The sequence below is a fragment of the Nicotiana tabacum genome, chromosome 11 (genome assembly GCF_000715075.1).
Source record: "Nicotiana tabacum cultivar K326 chromosome 11, ASM71507v2, whole genome shotgun sequence".
In the NCBI taxonomy this organism is placed as follows: domain Eukaryota; kingdom Viridiplantae; phylum Streptophyta; class Magnoliopsida; order Solanales; family Solanaceae; genus Nicotiana; species Nicotiana tabacum.
This window is the reverse complement of record NC_134090.1, coordinates 105,233,248-105,256,847: the sequence shown is the minus strand read 5'-3', so window position 1 is coordinate 105,256,847 and position 23,600 is coordinate 105,233,248. Positions and strand designations below refer to the sequence as shown.

General features: G+C 35.9%; 1 protein-coding gene across 1 annotated transcript; it reads right to left on the bottom strand.

The window, feature by feature from the left end:
• Positions 1-5,567: 5,567 nt before the first annotated feature.
• LOC107777264 (uncharacterized) lies at positions 5,568-18,119 on the bottom strand. Its single transcript, XM_075225346.1, has 2 exons — positions 7,608-18,119; positions 5,568-6,278 (listed from the first exon to the last, which is right to left on the bottom strand). The coding sequence occupies exon 1, from the start codon at positions 14,506-14,508 to the stop codon at positions 13,111-13,113; it is 1,398 nt and encodes a 465-aa protein (XP_075081447.1). The 5' UTR covers positions 14,509-18,119; the 3' UTR covers positions 5,568-6,278; positions 7,608-13,110.
• Between the last annotated feature and the right edge of the window lie 5,481 nt (positions 18,120-23,600).

Genomic DNA, 23,600 nt, shown 5'->3' with positions numbered 1-23,600 from the left:
TCAGAAGAAAGAGACAGTGAACACAAGCAGATGAAGCATGTAAGAACATGAACAGAGTCAGAAATCAAATAACTTTAACGGTAGGCACATATAGCAGAAGAGTAGTGAAAACATAGCAGAAATAAACAGGAGAAAAGAAGAAGGTAAAAGACAATATATGCATAAAATAAAAGAAATCATACGATCAAGGTATAAACAAACACACATAAAGCAAAGAAGAAAAGAATCAGAAAGATTTTTTCAAAAATCCTTGCGGAAACCCTAAAAATCGGAGAGAAACGATTTTGACAAAAACTTTTGGGGAAAATACTCTAGATGTCAAGAAAAGCAGAGACATAGTACAGGTCTAAACAAATAACGGTGAAAGAACCTCGAATGGCTTGGGGTTTCAGAGAAACCCTAGAAATAAGAAAGGCTTGGAGATAGGTCTGGTCCTGAGTCGGGAAGGTCAAGAACCGGGCTCCTGAGTCTCGAATGTGCCGGAGCATGGCCGGAGAAACCATGGAATCAAAGATCGGAGAAGATCGGAGAGGGAATCGTCGAGGTCAGGCCTCACAACTCGAACAACCAAGGTCTAATGGTGGAGAGGGGTGAGTATAGACCATCCTTGGCCTGAGAAGCCATGGATTCCGGTGAAAGTACGGTGAAAAAGGGCTCGGAGACGGCTAGGGTTCCGAAGAACCTTCGAGAGAGTTTGAGGGTGGAGAGCATTCAAAGGCGGCTGGCTAAACAGAAATGGGGACTATGGTAAGGTTTGGGGAATTAAAAATGGAAAAGGGAGATCGTGACCGTTGATCAGATTGATCAACGGTCTGGATTAAAGGAGCCTTGGGTCAGGTAGTTAAATGGGTCAAAGGGTATGGAATTGGGCTGGCCCGGCTGGGATTCAAATTGGGTCAATTGGGGGGGTTAATGTGGCTATAATCGAAATACAAAATGGGCTGCAATTGAAACGAAATGAGGCCAGTTTTTAAATATCCAGTTTTGTCCCTTTTTATTTCATAAAATAGTAAAAAAGACTTTAGAAACAAATTAAAAGTACTAACCCAACTAATAATGCATAAATATTAATTTAAAAATATTGAAACCAATTTTACAATTATAGAAATGCTATTAATCTTAAAATAAGCTATAATTGCAATTATATGCAATTTAGTTTTAAAAATACTAAATAAATTTATAAAAATATGCAAAAATAATCTTAATTATATTTTGGTGTAAATATGAGAATGGAAATAAATTATTCGCTAAGATGATAATTTTGGGGATAATTATTGGATTTTGCACTGCTAAAATAGGCAATAAATTGATTTTAAAAATCCTTAAAAATTAGAAAAGAATACCAAAACTCTTGGGCATGCTTATATATGCATACACATGCTATTTTGAAAGTATTTTGAGCATAAAAATACATAGGGAAAAATTGGGTATCAACAATGTCTATACATATCCCTTCACCTTGAGTCCGTTTTCTTTGAGCGGGGGGCTAGATCCTGTGATCTTGGAGTTCTACTATTAGTACCAGGTTTGCTTGGAACAAGTGGGCCCTTTTTATATGGAAAATGGTGGGATGTCTTCACCAGTTGTGCACAGAGAATGGGGAAACCCTAACCCTGACACACATGATGAATCTTTACTCCCCAAAATCTTTCATGGGGGAGTAACAAATTTCAGTAAACATGACCACCACTCCCTTCTCACCAGCGTGGATGATGCAGTGACCATGGATGGATGAAGCGATTTGTCATCATTGCTACCAGGTATATCATCCCGCCCACAACTCCATCCTTCCTCCAATCATGGAATTGTTCAAGTAAGTTTGTAATTTATTCATCTCTTTCCTTTGTAAAAATGCAGCTTCCTGTCATTGTTGACTTTTTTTCTTCCGTTGTTTCAGCTACTCGGTGGACGCCACTAAGGGTTCAAGGCATGGACCAATGGATTCAGAAGATTCTTGATATTACAACGCCCAAAACTCATCTGTGGAAGGAGATGGCCCCCAAATATGGGTGGAAGGCCAGGAACCACGGTAAACTGAGCTCTTTTTCCTTCGGCCTTTGTGTGAACAAAAGTAAATTTGCTAACTACACCTTTTGCTTGACTCGGGACTCTTGGAGGGATCTGTTACTAATCACGCCCAACTCTAGTCTTAAAAAGGATAAGCAGTCGCTGTAAATATAATCCGGTCTAAAAGTCCGGAGTCGAATTCCACAGAGAACTAAGGCTTAGCTATAGTTGTTTAATATCACTAAAAAGACAAGTTTGAACAATTTTCTAAATTATAAAGATTGAGATTTATATTTCTAACTAATTAACTACCAAATACTAGAAAGCGGTAAAATTATCAACTAACGAGATAAAGGGTTGGAGACTAAATTAAGAAGGTCTAGAGTTATGATTTTCCCAAGTGTCTGAATCCTTCTAGCTATGTTCCCTAGAATTTTGCCAATGTATTCTCTATTGATCGCGAGCACTTTAAGTGTTGTAATTCTCTCTCAAGCAACTACAATAATTTACTAGACATATTCTCTCGAACTACGCTAGTTAACTTTATCTAACTGCTCGCTCTAACCACGTCAAGGCTTTGTTATTTCTAAACCTGCCATTAAACCCGTTATATTGATTTCTCACATACGTTAGGAATGACGTTGTTCAATAACCACATAAATATGTATCCTTTATCAAGCAACACATAATAAATAGGCACAGTCAATCGATGGTCATTCAATCAACAATAATAAACACGTAGTTGAACAAGTAGAGAAATCTAACGGCTCAATTATATAAAAATATAACAAGAATTTATCCTACAGAAGGTTCTATCAAAACCCTAGATAACAAATAAAATATTCATAATAGTATATAAAACTACAATACTAAAAGTCATAACCAACAATAAAAAATAGGAAGAGGAAGGAAAAACTCGTAGAAGAATTCCCCGCCTTGCTCCTATTGTGTCTCTGCCTCCTTAGGTCGAATCTGTGTCAAAAGTATGTCCAACCTCCTCAAAATACCATTTTTTCCATGTATATATACCAAGTAGGGTCAGACCCAAACAAATATACCTTCTCCTACGCGAAAAAGGACAATTTTTCATGTCTGGTCGCTCGCGGTCGCGGTCCGAACGCGGTATTTTTCAGTGCGCTGCCTCAATCCGCATCTAGGTCCGCAGTCGCTGTGTCAACCGCGTTTTTCACCCCGTTCTGTTTGGAATTTTGAAAAATATATTATAGTTAGATTTCTAACCATATATTATATAGCCCAAATGGAGTTTGGAGCAAAGAGTTATGTCTATTTTACTAGATAGTGCATAATATGCCTACTCGAATCTTCGTTTGTCCTTAACTATCAAATTTGACCCTTGAATACGATCTCGGCTTAATTCCTTGGGCTTTTACTCAGACTTCAAAGCTCCAAATTACTTGAATTCATTCCATAACATCTATATAGCTCGGAATCACTTCTACAAGGCATAAATTACACAGTTAGTGCAAAGCACTAGCGATTAAAGCTCAAACTCAATTAAAGTACAGTAAATTCGAGTGTAATAAGCGACTAAAATTGGTAATTATAGCTGATCATCAACACCCCACACTTAAATTATTCCAAGGCTACAAATAAATGACACGAATTAACAACAAACAAATACAAACAAGATCTAATTTTAAAAGAAGATTCAAAAAAAAAAATAACTGAAATTGTATGTACCTTACAAACTTTGTCAGGAATTTTTATTTATTTATTTTTTTGCCTTTTGAACCTTACTTGTTTTGGGTTTGACACCCAAATTCACTTCGTCCTCCACGACATATTTTCTCTTACCTTCAACATCATCCACTCTAACCCTTTTGCTTTTCTTTTTCTCAGATTGTCCAACAACATCCTTTCGAGATTCTAACACATAACACTATTGGAACGATTTTTTCTTCGCATATTCCGTTCATCAAATAATTTTTCAACTAAAACTCACTACTACAAAAAAGGTCTTTGGCGGCAATTATTTAGCGGTAATAAGGTAATTGTCGCTAATGAATTATTTAAGCTGAAATATTAGCGGCTCATGATCAATAGCCAGTAAAAGATATTCTTTTACCGACAATAAAAAACTTACCGCTAAAAAGCACTAATTGAAATCAACTTTTTTATTATTTTAACTTTTCCTCCGTACAAAAAAAATTCCCTCCAATTTTTTTGGACAAGAAATTACATTCCCTCCAATTAGAAAAAAAACAGGAAAACATATTCTCTTCAAAAATTAAAGACGCACGCCAGTCGCCAATTTGAAGGTGAGGCACGCTGTAGCAAAACCTACGTGCTTAACAATAATATTGCAACAATCTCCTCCGATCCGCCCTGCCACAGTCTCCGACCATCCCTAGGTAACTTCTGTTCTTACCCAGCAGGTTTCTTGAAATCGATTTACAATTGATTTTGGGTTGATGTTGCTCGAATATGCTCAATCGTCGCTGTCAATCTTCTCTTCCTCATCCATTTCCAACTTCTCTTTTCGTGTAGATTTCAAGATTGTTGCAGAAATAATTCTTCTCCTTCAATTTCTTGTCTATCGGCAAAAAATTCTGCTTACCAGGTACCAATTTCTAATTTTTGATATCAAACTATGGTGTTTTGGGATTTGTGAAAGTATAGCTTTTTTTGTGTTTGCTAAGTTGTTTGTGATATCTGCCTTCTGTTAGATTGATAGTTGATTGATTGAATTGATTCTTCCTTTGTTACTCTATTGTTGTTTGTTTGTCTGCTATTTTTTTGTTGTTTACTCTGATTGATAGTTGTATGTGATATTTGCTGCCTTTTTTGTGTTTACAATTTCTGTTTTTTTGTCTTTGAATTGGTTTCTCTGTATTTTTTCTAAGGCTACTGCTAGGCAGAACTAAGCAAATAAGATTATGAATTGTGGCCTCTCTATTTTCTACCTTTTATTAATCTTTCTCGAACCCTGCCCTTCCTACTCTTCTGAATTATTTTGGTCAGCGGACATGATTCTTTGTAAGAATCTGTTTGTTCTTGTTTTTGGCTTGAAAGAGGAGTATGCATGAATCCCCAAATTTAGGTGTAAATGGGTATAATTTGCAAGAATATGTGTAATCTAGTATTTCTTCTACAGATTGGAGGAGGATTAAATTTTTAATCCCTAAATTCAGGAAATCACAGGAAGAGTATTACAGATATTAGATATTAGATCAATTTTATATCTCCATGAAATGCTTGCCTTTCATTCTGTGGAGTCTCTAGTATAGACGCTTCGTATATAGTGACCAAGTGCTAGCGATAAGTCTCAAGAACTGGTGTTATTTTAGCATTTTAGACAAATACACTACATTGCTAAGCTCTAAATTATAGGATACCAACAATGCATCCGAACAATACAAGTATGGCAGTCCACTGCCGAAATATCCTTTTAGGCGTTGGATATTCTGTTAAATTTTTTAAGTTTATACACTCTGTTTCTTTCTTGTCATGTTTGGTTTAAGTAGTCTTTAACTGAAACTTTAGATGGATAATTTTTTTTTTAAATAATACACTAGGCAAGTGCCTAGGGCTAGTTTTTATGAATATCTAAAGCAAAACAAACAAAAGTAGTGTAGAGTCTTACAAGATGTAAAGACATGCTAAGGTAATTACATAGCCCCTATTACCAGAACTGAGCAAGGAATACTCAATCCTAATAGTAAATTCTGAATTAATTAACCAATGATAAAGAAATATAATAATGTAGTAAGGTTCTTGAATAAAAACTAGCACTAAGCATGCCATGATAGCATCTGTATAACTCATTGCCCCGTAACTTTGTCTTCCGTGCATAATGTAGATCATGATCTGTCCCATAATAACTTCTCGCACAAGCAGTTATTAGCATAGCATTTGTTGTAAGTGTAGTACTTGGCCTCCAGTTTTTGTATACATTTTCTGCTTCTAATCTTGATGTCTCAGCAGATACATCATACATGAAGGTATGATGTCCCTAATTGCAGATGTAACTCGAATTTCTCCCATGTTGTATCCAAAATGTCCGCAATCGTTGTCGAATAGGTGATCACGTCCTGTTTGCCATGAAGATCGAGTGTTCCCCAGCAGTATCTTGATATAAAATTTATGTGGCACCATTCTTGGGATGTAGTATTAACAAAGTGCACTGGGTAATGACTTCCCAAAACCTTCATTGTTCCCATTTTTAGATGCCATAAATATGAACATGTCACGTACCAAAAACTAGGCAGCCTTCGTGTGTATATCCAAGAATAATTATTCCTTATTTGTACCTTCACATTAGAGGAGCTCATGCTTAGTATATCCTTTTTTTCTATCCCCGGAAGGGTATAAGGAGTTTTTCCAATTAAAGTGACAATCGAAACGGGATTATTTTATTTAAAATTCAGAGTCGTCACTTGGGATAATTTATGGTTTCTCAAGTCACCGGTTCAAATTCCAAATCGAGGAAAAGATTGACCCTGTATTACAGTCCGCGAACACAAAAATCCAGGTAAGGAATTCTGTTAATTCGGAAGAAGGTATTAGGCATTCCCGAGTTCCGTGGTTTTAGCACGGTCGCTCAACTGCTATTATTGGCCTATTATCTTATTTTTTATACATATTTTAACTTATAGTTCAATTTTAACTTTAACCGCTTTATTTAATTAATTTTTAGGAAAAAATTCGACGTCATCTAAAACACGTCTTGAACCACGTCACATAAATGCACCCGCGGTCCACGACATATTTTATCTAACATTGTTGGGATTTGGATTTGGGTCACATAAATGCGCACCCGAGTTTAGGAAATTAGTTTTTTAAAATAACGCGCCTAAAACAACTACGCATTTCAACTTTGCGAGGGTCATGAGAAATGAATAATATTATGGAGGAAATGAGGTTAATAATTCATGGAAAGGCTGGCTAGCTTGTAGCAATATCGATATTTGGACTAGCTTATTATTTGGCCCAGATGCAATTTTTTATGTCACCCCCCATAATCCAACACATGCAGGAAAACTCATTTCTAACTATTTCTAAAGATCAACAAACCTAATTCTTCCCAATTTAACTGAATGAACCCCCTAGCCCCTTCTTCTTTTTCTTCTTCATATTACAGTTTCTATGCCTAAAGGATAATATTCAACTTTGGTCAAATAAATTAAAATAATATTAACTCATAAAATAAGGAACTACAAAAAAAAAAGCAATAAAACATCAATTAAGGAAGAAAATATTGTAAAGAAATATTTACACAAGATCCCTGTAAAACGTTAACCTATTTAACATCCTAATTCCAATGTGGACCTCTTAAATGATTTTAAATTAATAACATAGACGAAAAGTTCATAATTCAAATCACTAATTTTGACAAAAATTGGCCTCAAATTACTACTGCTTAATATTTATTAAAGACACCCCTCTAATGCATTAACACAGTAAACTAAATTGTGCCATTTTTTTTATAAAAGAAAGATAAAAAAAAGGCTGACACAAGATTAATGCAAACAAAATTTAAGCAAACTTAAGTGAGAGGAGACATGTCCGAAGAAAAATATTTTGAAGCAAGAACAAAGTAGAACCCAGATACTAATTGATAAACAGAGAAAGAAAAGAACCTTAATATTAAACTTTCACTTTTGATTTTTTAACTGATGATTTGTTCCAAAGATGGAATCGCGATAGAGACCTCGACGGAAAGGCATGCACTGTCGACCTCAACTTTCACCAAAACTCGATGTGCCCTCCCCTTTTGTTATGAGTAGTGTAGTATTTATATGTGTGAGTTGAATTTTGAGAGAAAGGAGATGAATCCAAAAATCAAAGGGAGAAGGTTGTTTTTCATTTTGTAGTCAGCTGGGTTTAAAGCTATTTTTAGCTATTTGATGGCTAAACTTCCATTTCCTTTGTTTAATCTCCTTCTGTATATGTGTGTGTCTTCAAATGGAAAGGAAAGATGGTTTAAGAATCAGAAAAAGTGGAATTTGGGCATGAAGCTGCCGTTTTTCTGAAAAAAGAAAGAGATTTGCGGTTGATTTTTAGGGGTCTAGCTCTAGGTTCAGCGGCGGATTCTAATTTTTGGTCCCCTCCAACATTAGGCATTACCTCTATTATATAGATCTAGGTCTAAATGTGTATTTTTGTGCTAATTGCTCTTAGGTCCTTAGGGTCTTTTTATTTATTTATTGTTCCAAAAAAAGTCTAGAAGGGTCCCTAGGATTAGCTTAACGGGTATTGGGTATTGGTCTTAAGGAATGGGCTAGAAACTTAGGCCTTTATGACTAGCTATGCTTAAAATTATCTTAATTAACTAAAAATATTATCAAAAATATTAATTAGCCCTACTTAAGTAAAAATTAATTATTAAAATAAGACTGACCGTTAAAACAAAACTATTTTTTGGTATTTTTTCAAGGTTAAAAAATGACTATAAAACATTAACGAACCTATTTTTTGTAATTTTCGTTTTCTTGTAATAAAATAAAAGTAAAAGAGTAAAAATGAGTTGAAATAGCTATATTAGGCCTAAATTAAATATTTACATGTTAAAATATGTAAAATTTTGGGGTGGGTCAAAAATCACATGTCTACAGCTGTCCCTCTTTGACTGGAAACGCGAAGAGTTTTCGGACAAAGAACGACTAGACAGGTTTTTTGACCCGACCCTTATTTAAGGAGACCAAAATTAAGAGAAAAGGGGAATGTGATCGAGCCCTGGTATCTGAGCTGCCTACATATCCTTGGCTATAAAGGAATCAGGCCACATGTAGTTCAGAAGTGAATGAGGTGATGGAGTACTGAGGTTGAGGGCCGAGTGAGGTGCCGTCGAGGTTCGGGTCCGCGGTCCCGTTATTACATCAAAATCAAAAATGAAAAAGACAACCTAAGCCTATCAGCTACGAGTTACAAAATTCCTATCTATGAGTCTTCTAAAGCTTGATCCTGAGTCTTGGTTGGTTCTTCATACGGAACCTGATCTGAATCTTGATGCTTGTTAGCTATAGGTGTTGGTTCTTTCCTTTTCAACTTTTCGGATCAAAACCGGACACACCATGCTTGTGACCTCAGTCATGTCTTGAGCATCTCACATCTTTCATCAACTTTTGCATTTTGAGTTCACTTATTGCCTTTCTTTTTGTTTTATTTTTCTTTTTATTCTGTATTGTGACTAACTTCTGTTAATCATCTCGGACTGTTGACTCGCATTCTTGACACAAGTTTCTTTTGTTGCTGACTTGAATTGCATTCTGAAGTGAATTCCCTTGTTCTCTGGGTGGGCGCCTGATTGTTGAACTTGAACTGTCTTCTCTTGTTACTTGAAACTATTTTCCCTTACACCTTGAACAATTTTTCCCTTAGAAACTTGAATCGTCTCCCTTTGAAAATGTTTTCCCTTGAAACTTGAGTTGTCTTCCTTCAAAACGGCTTTCCCTTGAAACTTGAGTTGTCTTCCTTTGTTCTCCAGGTGGGTGCCTGATTGCTGAACTTGACTTGTCTTCCTTTGAAACTTGAATCGTTTTCCCTTAAAACTTTGAACTATCTTCCCTGGTTCTCCCGGTGGGCGCCTGATTACTGAACTTGACATGCTTTCCTCTGAAACTTCTTTCCCTTGAAGCTTGAACTGTCTTCCCTTGTTCTCTAGGTGGGCGCCTGATTGCTGAACTCGAACTGATTCCTCTTGAAACTTGAGTTGCTTTCCCTTGTTCTTGAACCATTTTCCCTTGTTTTCTAGGTGAGCGCCTGATTACAACAAAACAGACAAAACAAAAGAAATTTTTCTGCCCCAGATTGATATTGGGAACATCTGTGAGTGTTAATCGAATCCTGTTATCCAAAAGAGTTTTATGTATTTAAAAGTTAAATCTCAGTATCCATGAGGGTCCTGATTTCGAGACAACTAATGATTGATAACTCAAGAAACTAAAATTGACCCCTTCTCTTTTTACTTTTCTTTTTTTCAAATCCAGACTTCTTTTTTTCAAATTATCCTAGGAGAAAATTCGTCAGACTAGGTTTTCTATCTTAGGAGAGATTCATCAGACTAAGATTTCTATCCTAGGAGAAAATTCATCAGACTAGGTTTCTTTTTTTTTGGTATCTTAGGAGAAAGATTCATCAGATTAAGATTTATATCCTAGGAGCAAGTTCATCAGACTAGGTCTTCTATGTTAGAAGAAAAATTCATCAGACTAAGATTTTGATCCTATGAGAAAATTCATCAGACTAGGTTTTCTTATCTTAGGAGAAAGATTCATCAGACTAAGACGTTTATCCTAGGAGAAAGTTCATTAGACTAGGTTTTCTATCTTAGGAGAAAAATTCATCAGACTAAGATTTTGATCCTAGGAGAAAGTTCATCAGACTAGGTTTTCTATCTTAGGAGAAAAATTCATCAGACTAAGATTTTGATCCTAGGAGAAAGTTCATCAGACTAGGTCTTCTTCTTTTTTTGTATCTTAGGAGAAAAATTCATCAGACTAAGATTTCTATCCTAGGAGAAAGTTTATCAGACTAAGATGTTTATCCTAGGAGAAAGTTCATCAAACTATGTTTTCTATCTTAAGAGAAAGGTTCATCAGACTAAGACATTTATTTTTTGTATCTTAGGAGAAAGATTCATCAGACTAAGATGTTTATCCTAGGAGAAAGGTAATCAAACTAGGTTTTCTATCTTAGAAGAAGGTTCATCAGACTAAGACATTTATCCTAGGAGAAAGGTTTATCAGACTAGGTTTTCTTATCTTAGGAGAAAGATTCATCAGACTAAGACATTTATCCTAGGAGAAAATTCATTAGACTAGGACTTTTATCCTAGGAGGAAAAATGTAAAGATCAATGGCAAGATTTTATGCACAATAGCAAGACAAACAAAGACAAAGATTTGAGAAGCTTCCCTTTGTAGTCTCTCCTCTTCTTTTCTTTTCCTTCTCTTTTTTTTTTGTTTTTTTTTTGAACCACTTTCCTTGCACTGCTTTGTTCTTGTTTCACACAAAGAAAAATTGGTCAGTTTTGAAAATAGTGGTCGGTTTGTGGCCTTGAGTCTTGGGCAGCTTGGCTTCTGCTCAATCAACTTGAGTTGGTCTCAAAAGACTTTTGTTATGCACCAACTCTGATTGTTTCACACCAGTACCATTTGTATTTGCAGCTCAAACAGCCTTATCCAAATTGGAGATCTTTGCTTAGGTGACGTTTTTTGATATCTTAAATGGCTTCCTGCTTTTGAGCAATTTGTCTGTCAGAGAGAATCACCAGTTGTCTTTGCTTGCGCCAAGTAGGCTGACAAGAGTCTTTAGGGGAAGCCTTTGCATGAATCCTCAAGGCATGTTGACAATAACAACTGAGTGTGCTGGCCAAATTTACTTTGCAACTGAAAAGCTGGTAGCAGATTTTGAAATCTTTTCTTGCTTGTTTTGACAAGGACTGACTCAGAGTGGAGGACACAAATAATGCAAAGAGATAATATTAACAAGAAATGTCCATGTCGGGAAGGATAGAAGGAAGGTTTTTTTTTCAATAACTAGCCTTAATGATCATGACATATATTTTGGACTCAACGGCCTGATCTATTAAACTAATCCAATCTTCCCTTTTACCGTTCTTATGACCTTTGAAGTCGGGCTTGTTTGTGCCAATTCTTTGTATCAGCTTCATGACTCACTTTCGACTAGTGGTGCCTCGAGGGGTTTTCACCAACAAGTCTCTCTCATTTATTCATCTCTGCTTACCGTCGTCTTACAGTGCCTGTGAGGGTTTTCTCTAATAAGACTCTCATTTTTATTTTTATTTTTATTTTTCTTTTTCTTGTGCGAGCAACTTGACAGTGTTCTATGTCGTGTGACAGTCGTTGCTCATTGCATGCTTCTCTTGGCATTCTTGAAGGCATATTGGTAGGTCTTTATTTGGATGGTTTTGGATAGGGTTGGACAGAAGGGTCGGCATGAAGGCTTAACGTAGACTCAAAATAAAAGGGGGTGTAGACTTACAACTCTTAGAATCGACTATTTCAAAAGTAAAATAAAATCTTTGCCCCAGTTTCAGATACTGGGATTTTTTTGAATTTTTTTTTCTTTTCTGAATTCTTATTTGGTTGGACTGAACCGTGGGGCTGCCTACGTATCCTTTTTTAAGGAATCAGGTCGAACGTAGTTCAAACATCTGACCTAGCTAATTTTTTTTCATTTTTCTTTCTATTGTTTTTTCTTTTCTTTTTTTTCTTTCTTTTTCTTTTGTTTTCAAAATAAGTTGCCCCAGCTCCTATTTTTTAGGGCATGGACCTTTGACAAATCTTTTTTTTTTTTTGAACTTTCTAAGAATTGCCTCAGTTTGTACTCTTAGGACATGAATTTTTTTATTTTTTTTTTGACTCTAAACTTGATTCCAAAAGAGGGTAGTCAAAGAAAATAACACAGGCTCAAAAGGGGTAGCGAAGGATATAAAGTGTTTGGGTAGCAGAAAAAGGGTCTCCCAACCTCGAGAACGTCAAACATGGTATCTTTTCGCGATCACAGCATTGACGAACATGTCTGTCTTCTTGGTGTGCCGTGGTCACAAGACATTTTTTCATCCATTAATGACAAAATTTCCAACAAACTTCAATTGATTAAACATCCTCAAGCCCGATCTTCACAATGATTTGAAAGTGAATTTTACTCGACCTTAGTTTCAAAGTACTCCAACTCTTTATTCATCCCCAAATGTATTTTTTTATATTTTTTATTAGTTATCCAATTCCAGATTAAATCAGTTCCTAAGATCTGGCCAAAATTTCCGCATACATGTCATGTCATTAGAACTAGCGACAAAAGAACTAGGAACAGAATAACACAAAAGGATAAATTGTATTTTATTGAGTAAATGACGGAAGGGTTTTACAACTAAACAAGCAACCCAAAATACGAGTTACAACCCTAAAATAACCCGAATAATGAAAATAGCAACAGAACAGACAAACAAGACTCACACAAATAGAATGGAGGGATAGAAGGGTTTGACTCAATAAAACAAATAAAATATGGATCATAACCCTGAAATAACCCAGATAATAGAAAAAACATCAAAACAAGCTACCAAGATTCCTTCCTAGTGAGGAGGGAATGACTTTTCAATTGTTAGGCTTGCCATTTAGCCACAAATTTGCTCATCAGAATCAGCAGAGCCTTCTCCAATTTCACCATCATTAACTTCAGTTAGCAAGTTCCCGAGAGGATTCTCATACTCCATATCACCAGGCATCATCCCTACAAAGTGTGCATCGTGATGGGCAGGTAAAGGATTCTGCGCGATATTCTGGGTGTCACTGTCTTGGATCACAATCAGGTTTTCCTGGATCATCCTTTCTATTTCTCTTGTCAAATCCTGACAGCTTTCAACATTGTGCCCCTGGGCATTGGAATGGTATTCAAACCTTTGAGATGGGTCAAAGCTTCTTGCACGTGTGTCCACATGATTTGGAGGAATAGGTGAAATCATGTCATAATGCTTTAATTTCTCAAACAAGCTTGCATAGGACTCTCCTATTGTTGTAAAATTATCTTTCAGCCTTTGTTCCCTTCTATACCCCTGGCTTGGATGTGGGTTATAGGGCATTTGAAAATTTTGTGGAGGCTGGTGGAGATTTTGCGGTGCTGGTGCTCGCCTTCTGGGGTGTCTTGGTGGCCGGGCGACATACTGAGGTGCAGCAACAGAGTATTGATGGTTCTGAAGTGGATAATAGTATTCAGGGGAATCATGGGAAACCTGATGAGGTTGCTCATACCTTCGAGATGCTCTCCTAAGACCTCTTCTCGACCCTGATGTCATCATGATTTCTTCGTGCTTCTCATTCGTGTTACTAAAATTATCGGATTCAATCGGGACAGCCTGAGTTGCGGCTTTGAGAATTGCTTGACTTATAATTTTGCCTGTCTTAAGACCATTCTCAATCATTTCCCCCATTTTGATTGCTTCCGAGAAGGATTTACCCACTGCGGACATCATGTTTTGAAAATAATCTGGCTCTTGAGCCTGAAGGAAGATAGTGATTAACTCGTGCTCATCCATGGGTGGCTTAACTCTGGCCGCTTGCTCTATCCATTTAATGGCATATTCCCTGAAACTTTCAGTTGGTTTCTTCTTCAAGTTTGAAAGGGAATTGCGGTCTGGGGCAATGTCAATGTTGTATTGGAACTGTTTGACAAAGGCCTGTGCCATGTCATCCCAGACATACCAGCGAGACGTGTCTTGATGCATAAACCATTCGGAGGCTACTCCCGTAAGGCTTTCCCTAAAATAAGCCATCAACAATTCTTCATTTCTTCCCGCACCTCTCAGTTGATTGCAATACCTTTTCAGGTGGGCTATGGGATCTCCATGTCCATCATACTTTTCAAATTTGGGAGTCTTCAAACCATGCGGCAAGTGGACATCGGGGAACATACATAGATCTTTTAAGGCAACACTTTTTTGACCTGTCAACCCTTGCATGTTTTTCAACCGTTGTTCTAAGTTTTTCACTCTTTGGGTCATTTCTTCCTGTACCATCTTTCGGGCAGGCTTCTCAATATTTGCAGGAAGATCAAACGAGTACGAGTGGTACTCAGGAGAGTGGTACTGCTCTTGCTGTGTAGCAAATTGTGACTCATGACGAGGCTGTCCCTTGACACATTTCGGTCATTTGCTGTTACAGTATTCTATTTTTTTCAAATACAGTAGACTCTTGTTGAACCCTCTGACCCTGAGTCTCTTGAGCACTTGTAACAGCTTCGATGTCAGTTATCATTTTTTCTTGGATCTTGTGTTCCCAACTTACCACAAACAGACCACCTCAACTTTCTTCACAATTCAAAACAAACATGTTAAAATGGACTCAGTCGGTCCTTATTATTATCAACATTTTTTATTTTTGTTTTTCATTTTTTTTCTTTTTTTCATTTTTTTCTCATCTTTCTTTTGAATGGTTGATCGAACTTGATGTGGGTTGCCTACGTATCATGTGAGAACATGAATCAGATCTTGCGTAGTTCGGGAAGATTAGAAATAAAGGAAATAAACTAACTCTTTTTTTTGGATTTTGAATTTGAATTTTTTTTCTTTTAAATTTTTCGAAAGGAAGACTTATAAAGAAAAAAGAGAATATTTTTTGGGTTATGATTTTTCTTCAGCATTTTTGCAAAGAAAGACGTCTAAAGAAGAAAGATTTTTTTTAAAAAAAAAATTTCTGGAATTTCGAAAGAAAAAATTCTAAAGAAGAAAGAAAATATTTTTGGAATTTTATTTTGAATTTATGAAAAAAATGTCTCTAAAAAAATATTTTTGAATTTTGAATTTTCTTTTCAATTTTGAAAGAAGAATGAAAATATTTTTGAATTTTTGGAAGAAATTAAAAGAAAATATTTTTGTATATTTTTTTTTTAAAAAAAAAAGAACAATTAGGGTCTAAAAGAAAGGCTTTCTAAAGAAGCAAGTAATGGAAAATATTTTTTGGATTTTTTGAAAATTGGGGTCTAAAAAAAAGATTTTTCTAGAGAGGAAGTAAAGGAAAATATTTTGAATTTTTTGAAAATTATGGGCCGGAACCGATGGGGTTTGCCTACGTATCTCACATCCGGTGAGAATCAGACCCGCATAGTTCACCCATTTTTGGCGGAACAGAGGAAACATGACTTTTGAAAACAATCACTTATTTTCTTTCTCTCTCTTTTTTTTGAAAATTCGGGCAGCGTTTCGGACTTGGAATAGCTACCTCTCACTTCTTCTTTTTTGATTTTCATTTTTATTCATTTTTTTTATTTTCTTTCCCTATTCTAGAAGCCTGTCAACATACAAATCCGAAGCAATAATGCACAAGTAGAATGCATCAGGATAGTCTTTTCATTTCGGGTACACCTATCCTAGACAGACCCAACCCCTGTGTTGAGTCTCCAAAGTCAAATGCACATTATGCAGACAAGCGTTCCTACTATGGATCCGGCATAAGGCTTTGTTATACTAGGTTTAAAACCTGGGTTTATTGTTCTAGACCTGGCTTACCGGAGCGGACAACTCGAGCCGGGGGGGGGGGGGGGGGCTGCGTACCGGTAACCAAAAGATCATCCGGCTTTGCAACTTGTCCGAACCTTGTTCTATTTGGGATATGACACTAAAAGAAAGAAGTCACGCCAGCGTGCACTCCTCAGGAGAGAGAAGAGAGGGGTTTCGTAGCAGTTTATATACAGTTCAAATAATATCAAAGCGGTAAAAACTAACATTTAGCACATTAGGCCCAAACATGTAATAAAATCAGATAAATGTAGCCAAATATAACAATTATTCTAAGCTCAAATTCTTGAACCCTGAACCAGAAGTTCTGGGTTCTTATCCCCAGCAGAGTCGCCAAAGCTGTCACACCTCCTTTTTTCCTACCCCGGAAGGGTATAAGGGAGTTTTTCCAAGTGACAATCAAAACGAGATTATTTTATTTAAAATTCAGAGTCTCCACTTGGGATAATTTATGGTGTCCCAAGTCACCGGTTCAAATTCTGAATCGAGGAAAAGATTGACCCTGTATTATAGTCCGCGAACATAAAATCCAGGTAAGGAATTTTGTTAACCCGGGAGAAGGTATTAGGCATTCCCAAGTTTCGTGGTTTTAGCACGTCGCTCAATTGCTATTATTGGCCTATTATCTGAATTTTTATACATGTTTTAACCTATGGTTCAATTTTAACTTTAACCGCTTTATTTAATTAATTTTTAGGAAAAAATTCAACGTCATCTAAAATACGTCTTGAACCACGTCACATAAATGCACCCACGGTCCACGACATATTTTATCTAACACTGTTGAGATTTGGATTTGGGTCACATAAATGCGCACCCGAGTTTAGGAAATTAGTTTTTAAAAATAACGCGCCTAAAGCAATTAGGTACTTCAACTTTGCGAGGGCCATGGAAAATGAATAATATTATGGAGGAAATGAGGTTAATAATTCATGGAAAGGCTGGCTAGCTTGTAGCAATATCGATATTTGGACTAGCTTATTATTTGGCCCGGATCCAATTTTTTATGTCACCCCCCACGATCCAACACATGAAGGAAAACTCATTTCCAACTATTTCTAAAGACCAACAAACCCAATTCTTCCCAATTTAATTGAATGAACCCCCTATCCGCTTCTTCTTTTTCTTCTTCATATTACAGTTTCTATGCCTAAAGGATAATATTCAACTTTGGTCAAATAAATTAAAATAATATTAACTCATAAAATAAGGAATTACAAAAAAAAAAACAGCAATAAAACATCAATTAAGGAATAAAATATTGTAAAGAAATGTTTACACAAGATCCCTGTAAAACGTTAACCTATTTAACATCCTAATTCCAATGTGGACCTCTTAAATGATTTTAAATTAATAACATAGATGAAAAGTTCATAATTCAAATCACTAATTTTGACAAAAAATTGGCCTCAAATTACTACTGCTTAATATTTATTAAAGACACCCCTCTAATGTATTAACACAGTAAACTAAATTGTGCCATTTTTTTTTTTTATAAAAGAAAGATAAAAAAAAAAGGCTGACACAAGATTAATGCAAACAAAATTTAAGCAAACTTAAGTGAGAGGAGACATGTCCGAAGAAAAATATTTTGAAGCAAGAACAAAGTAGAACCCAAATACTAATTGATAAACAGAGAAAGGAAAGAACCTTAATATTAAACTTTCACTTTTGATTTTTTAACTGATGATTTGTTCCAAAGATGGAATCGCGATAGAGACCTCGACGGAAAGGCATGCATTGTCGACCTCGAACTTTCACCAGAACTCGATGTGCCCTCCCCTTTTGTTATGAGTAGTATAGTATTTATATGTGTGAGTTGAATTTTGAGAGAAAGGAGATGAATCCAAAAATCAAAGGGGGAAGGCTGTTTTTCATTTTGTAGTCAACTAGGTTTAAAGCTATTTTTAGCTATTTGATGGCTAAACTTCCATTTCCTTTGTTTAATCTCCTTCTGTATATGTGTGTGTCTTCAAATGGAAAGGAAAGATGGTTTAAGAATCATAAAAAAGTGGAATTTGGGCATGAAGCTGCCGTTTTTTTGAAAAAAAGAAAGAGATTTGCGGTTGATTTTTAGGGGTCTAGCTCTAGGTTCAGCGGCGGATTCTAATTTTTGGTCCGCTCCAGCATTAGGCATTACCTCTATTATATAGATCTAGGTCTAAATGTGTATTTTTGTCGTAATTGCTCTTAGGTCCTTAGGGTCTTTTTATTTATTTATTGTTCCAAAAAAAAGTCTAGAAGGGTCCCTAGGATTAGCTTTGGTATTGGTCTTAAGGAATGGGCAAGAAACTTGGGCCTTTATGATTAGCTATGCTTAAAATTAGCTTAATTAACTAAAAATATTATCAAAAATATTAATTAGCCCTACTTAAGTAAAAAATAATTATTAAAATAAGACTGACCGTTAAAACAAAACTATTTTTTGGTATTTTTTCAAGGTTAAAAAAAATGACTATAAAACATTAACGAACCTATTTTTTGTAATTTTTGTTTTCTTGTAATAAAATAAAAGTAAAAGAGTAAAAATGTGTTAAAATAGCTGTATTAGGCCTAAATTAAATATTTACATGCTAAAATATGTAAAATCTTGGGGAGGGTCAAAAATCACATGTCTACACTCATGCTTAGTTTAGGGACTGGTGTGTAGGGTAGTACTTCTTGATGACAACCCTTCGAAATTTGAAGGTCCAGCAATCACTTTCATTCCCTTGAACACCGATGCGTCTCCATGTTATCATGCTTATGCTTACCAGTGACATCCCTTCATGGGAATGAGCACGTAGTCCTAATACCACCCATAAAAGTTAGTCACATGGTAAGGCATGTTTACAGTAGTTTTTCCTGCAAAAAAGAACACTATGTTAGTCAAAAAACAACATACTATGATCTCCTCCCTAAGGATTCGATCACAGTATTCAGTATGATCTCCTCTCCTCCTTCTATTTTCTATCTCCATTATCCCTAGTTCTTGGCAGTCCTCACCCTCAAATATGGGCATTGCAACTTGTCATTGTTGACAATTTTTTTACCATGTGTGGGCAGATGTGTAAATTCCTCTGCTTCAATATCCCCCCAGTAAAGAGCATAGTTAGCAATATAGTCTGCCAAACTATTGCCCTCTCTCAATATATGTGATATATTAACAGTACACTTCTGCATTACTTTCTTGATCTCCTCCCCATGATTAGCAATATTCCAAGGAGCAATCCATAGTCCTTCCAGTACATTCTTCAACAGTAACGAGTCAGTTTATAGCATCACTTGGACATATTGGTGTTCAACACAGAATATCAAGGCTTCCAAGATAGCCAATGCCTCTGCCTCATTGTTTATTGTCTCATGTATTTCCTTCCCTCTTGCATAATGTACATCTCCTTCTTCATCCCTCAACACAAAACCTATGGAACTTCTTCCTGGGTTCCTCGAGATGTTCCATCTGTATTTACTTTGATCCACCCTGGGCTAGGAAACTCCCATGTCACCTTAGTCACCTTCAAAGCTGGAGTGCACATCTCCAATTTTTGAATTAAATCTGGCCATTTGTGGGGGGATATTTTTCATTCTAGATTTCCATAATTTAACAAGAGATTGTAAAATAGTGGAAACTTGGTATATGACTCTACTGATAGTCACCACATCGCCATATTTATAGTTATTTCGTCTTTTCGACAGCTCCCAAATGATGATCGCTGGCAGTGCTTGCAAAATAGTTTGAAATCTTGTTATAGTGTCTTTTTTATAGTTATTCATCGCAATTATAGACATATTTATAGCTATTCATCGCAATCATAGTGTCTTTTAATTATTTATAATATAAACTAACTTATATTCCGTTTAGCTCTAGAACTAGATAAATTGATTCTTAATGAACAAAAGAGTTATAAAAAGGAATATTCAGACTAGAACTAGATAAATTGATTCTTAATGAACAAAAGAGTTATAAAAGGAATATTCACATAACTGATAAACGTGAAAAAAGATGCAGAAGACCACCAGGAAAATAAAATGACACTAACAAATTAAACTGATCAGTACTTGACAAACTACATACTCTACTTCTGTAATAACTATTTTCCCCTAGCACACGTCTTCGACCTCAATGCAACAGCACAGAACAAGTTAATAGAATACCGAATAACAGAGAGACTCACTCTTCAAGCATCCAATAACTTCGCCTCTGAAAGTTCTCGTTGTCCTCCCCATGGGTATAGTAACTTTGAAGAACATCATTGCTTCCTTCAATATTTCATGTAGTTCTTTCACAGCTTTACCATCCTCCTTTCTCCACTGGTGGCCATCTTCACAAAAATATGGTAGTACTTTCCGATCAAATAGATACAAGGAACCGCCTGGAGGTCTGTGTGGATAACTTCACATATTGAAGTCATTGGAGGTTTACATCCCGGTAGGCTCCTTTTCCTTCCCCTAGTAAAAGAATAAGGGGATCTGGTTTTGGTTAAGAGAGCATAGTCTTTGATTTTGAGAGAGTTTCCTGCAAGGGATCATTACCATTTGTGGAGTGTACATGGATAGATGTCCTTTTTACTCTTTTAAGTTCAATCGACACTACATATTGTGATGTTTCAATTAGTTAAGTGACCAGGTATAATCCACTTCACTGTCAGTATTTCGTTTCATTGTTGTATTTTTTTGCTTTAAGATCAATCTTGTTCCGGCTTAGCTTGTGTGCACCTCTACTAATCCACCAGACAATCTATCCAGCCCACTAGTGCAGGTTGTCAAGATAGCCTTGTTCACCCCTGGTGGAGCAGATGTCTCACACCAAGTGTTGTAGCTGGAATTCGAACTTGCAATCTCCAAGTTGTTACTCCCATGCCTCAACCACTATACTGTCACCTTGTGGATGCTCTATTTGTCTAGAGAATTCAAGTGATTTTCCTCTGGCTTTCCTAGGTTGGACCGTTGGAGCGTAAGTACCTCTAAAATAAAACCATTTATGGTTGTCTTTGTGCCATTGAAGAAAAAAAGATCTTGTCTCTTGCTGTAAATACACCAAATACAGTTCCAAAAGTAACTCCAAGACTCCTACTTCTTGTGTTGCACATTCGACAGTAAGAGGTGCTACTGTATATTTAGTAATTTCCTCACTCTTTCAGATCTCTTTTGGGGTTGATTATGCCTTGGAAGTTTTGGCTCTAGCAAAGAGAGAAATGTTCTGTAGGGACTTACCAAAACAAATAAATAAATAAAATTCCTCTAGGTAAATACTCCATGACCAAGTTGTGGTACTATTGGCTTATTAGAAGGCTAGAGTTTTCCTCAGATAATTACATCCTCCTTCATTTGTGGGGCTTAGTACTCATCCATTCCGTTTTACTTGTCCCGTTTACTAAAAATGTTTGTTGTTTCAGGAAAACAGGAGAGAATTGATTCTCTTTTTTTTTTTAACTTTATCCTTACTCTAATAAATTAGGAGAGAGATTAATGTGTTGAAAGGAAGTAGTAACAAATTGATATCGAAGAATACAAAAGAGGAAGTTAATGTTTTCCTTTAGGGCTGTGCAAAAGGCAAAAAGCAAGTAAAAGAGAATGGAGGGAATATATTCTCTAGCTCATATTTTAGTGCAAGGGCTTTTGAAAACAATTCTTGTACTTCATAGATATAGACAATGGTCATTCTTTATGGTTGAAATCCTATACTTTCTAGAGAAAAAGACTGAAGGTGGAGATATTAAAAAGATATCCAGTGTTCTTAGTATTGATTTGGTCCTTTGTAGAATTTAACATCGCTACTGCTCTTGATTTGCTTTTACAGACCGATGGAGCACATCGTCCTTGTGCATTATAGAGAAGTAAAAGAGGTATTTCCTCTTTTACTCCTTAGTTTAATCATTTGGTGCTTTCTGTATGTTATTCTGGGTTTAGTTGTTTGTTAATTCTCTGATTATGCACTTAATATCTATCCTCTGTTTTACATAGTCCCGCATCATATATCTCTACATGCATCTATCGGTGTTCTCTACATTATAACTTTTAGAAGGGGTTTCTATGTGTTTTCTGGCAAACGTGATGGATTCATTGTATTCTTGTTCCTAGACCCTGATTTGAGAAGCAAATTATTAGGGTAGAGGAAAGGGAAATATAAGTTGAATGTCGTCAATAACTCCCAGGAATATTAGTAGTACTCCTCAATTTCATATTATATGACTGTGTTTGACTAGAATGGGAGTTTCATATGATGATTGACATGTGTATGATGCTAGGGGTAGAGGAAGAAATTATTAAGTATGGTTGAAAAGTAAGTTTGATAGAGAAAATATCACATCAAAGTTCAAAAATTTGAGTATTTAAACAAATTGAATTTTTTGAAGTTGTGAAAATTGTGTAGAGTAATATTATTAATGGATCGTCTAACATTTTGAGACTTCCTGGATAGAAAAAAATGTCATATAACTAGAAACAAGATTTGCATGATCAGGAAAGGAGGATTTCATTCTCAGTAGACATCGTATTACTATTTTAAGGCGTGCACCCAATTTACTTGTATTAATCTGTATAGTTATTAGTCAGTCAATCTTAAAAACATCACAACGTGCTATTGAAGATCAGGAGCAATGGTCAATAACAGGAAATTGTTACAGATCTCTTCCTTCGTTTCTTTTCTAATTTTATTGTCTCTTCTGTTGAGTCGAGGGTCTCCCGAAAACCGCCTCTTTACCCTTCCGGGGTAGGGGTAAGGTGTGCATACATCCTACCCTCCCCAGATCCCACTAGTAGGATTTTACTGGGTATGTTATTGTTGTTGTTGTAAAAATGGAGTATATATCTTGAGAGTCAACAAATAGGAGTAGTAAGTTTTGAAAGTTTTAAAATATATGATATATGGTTCTTCTATAAATTATAAGTTTAATAATTCTATTCTAAAAAAGTTTATGAACCAATATGTGAAAACTATAGAAGAGTGTGATAAGATAAGTCTAAGACTAGCATTTTCTTTGTCACCACATTCTGCTGCTGATGTTGATGTTAATGATGCTCTCAATAACTGATAAATCTTTCTTAAATAACTACAGTAGTTCAGTTAAGACATCATGGATAGTAACGTGAATTCAACTACTGCAATAAATGATAGACTGAAGTGACTCTTGACCTTACAATATAACTCTTTTTCATGCACAAAATCCTTTTCCCTTAGAAATTCCTTATGAAACAGAAAAGAGTTGAGGCTTTTCTTGTTTTGTTTTGCTGCATTATGAGATCTCTTGACTCTAAACTCTTCTGAAATATCAAATAAACATGTTCTAGGAAAACTTTTAGCTTGGGCAGTGTTTTGACAACACAAAAATTAAGGTTCACAGAAGATCTATAGCTTCTTCATAAGTGAAATCCATTGCTTACCCTGCCATTAAAGCATTCAACTCCATACCAGCCCTTGCATGCTTGAGAACTTTGTGTCCATGAAACCAATAAGGAACTGCTTTGGTTTTGGAGAGTTGCTTTCCATTTTAGGAGGGCAGTTGCTTCCTTAATAGAAGCAAAAGTAACTGTGAAGAGGTAGGAAAGAGCGAAAAAATGAAGTAAAGAAAATAATTTGGAGCCTATTTTTCCTTGTGATTGAGGTGTTGACCACC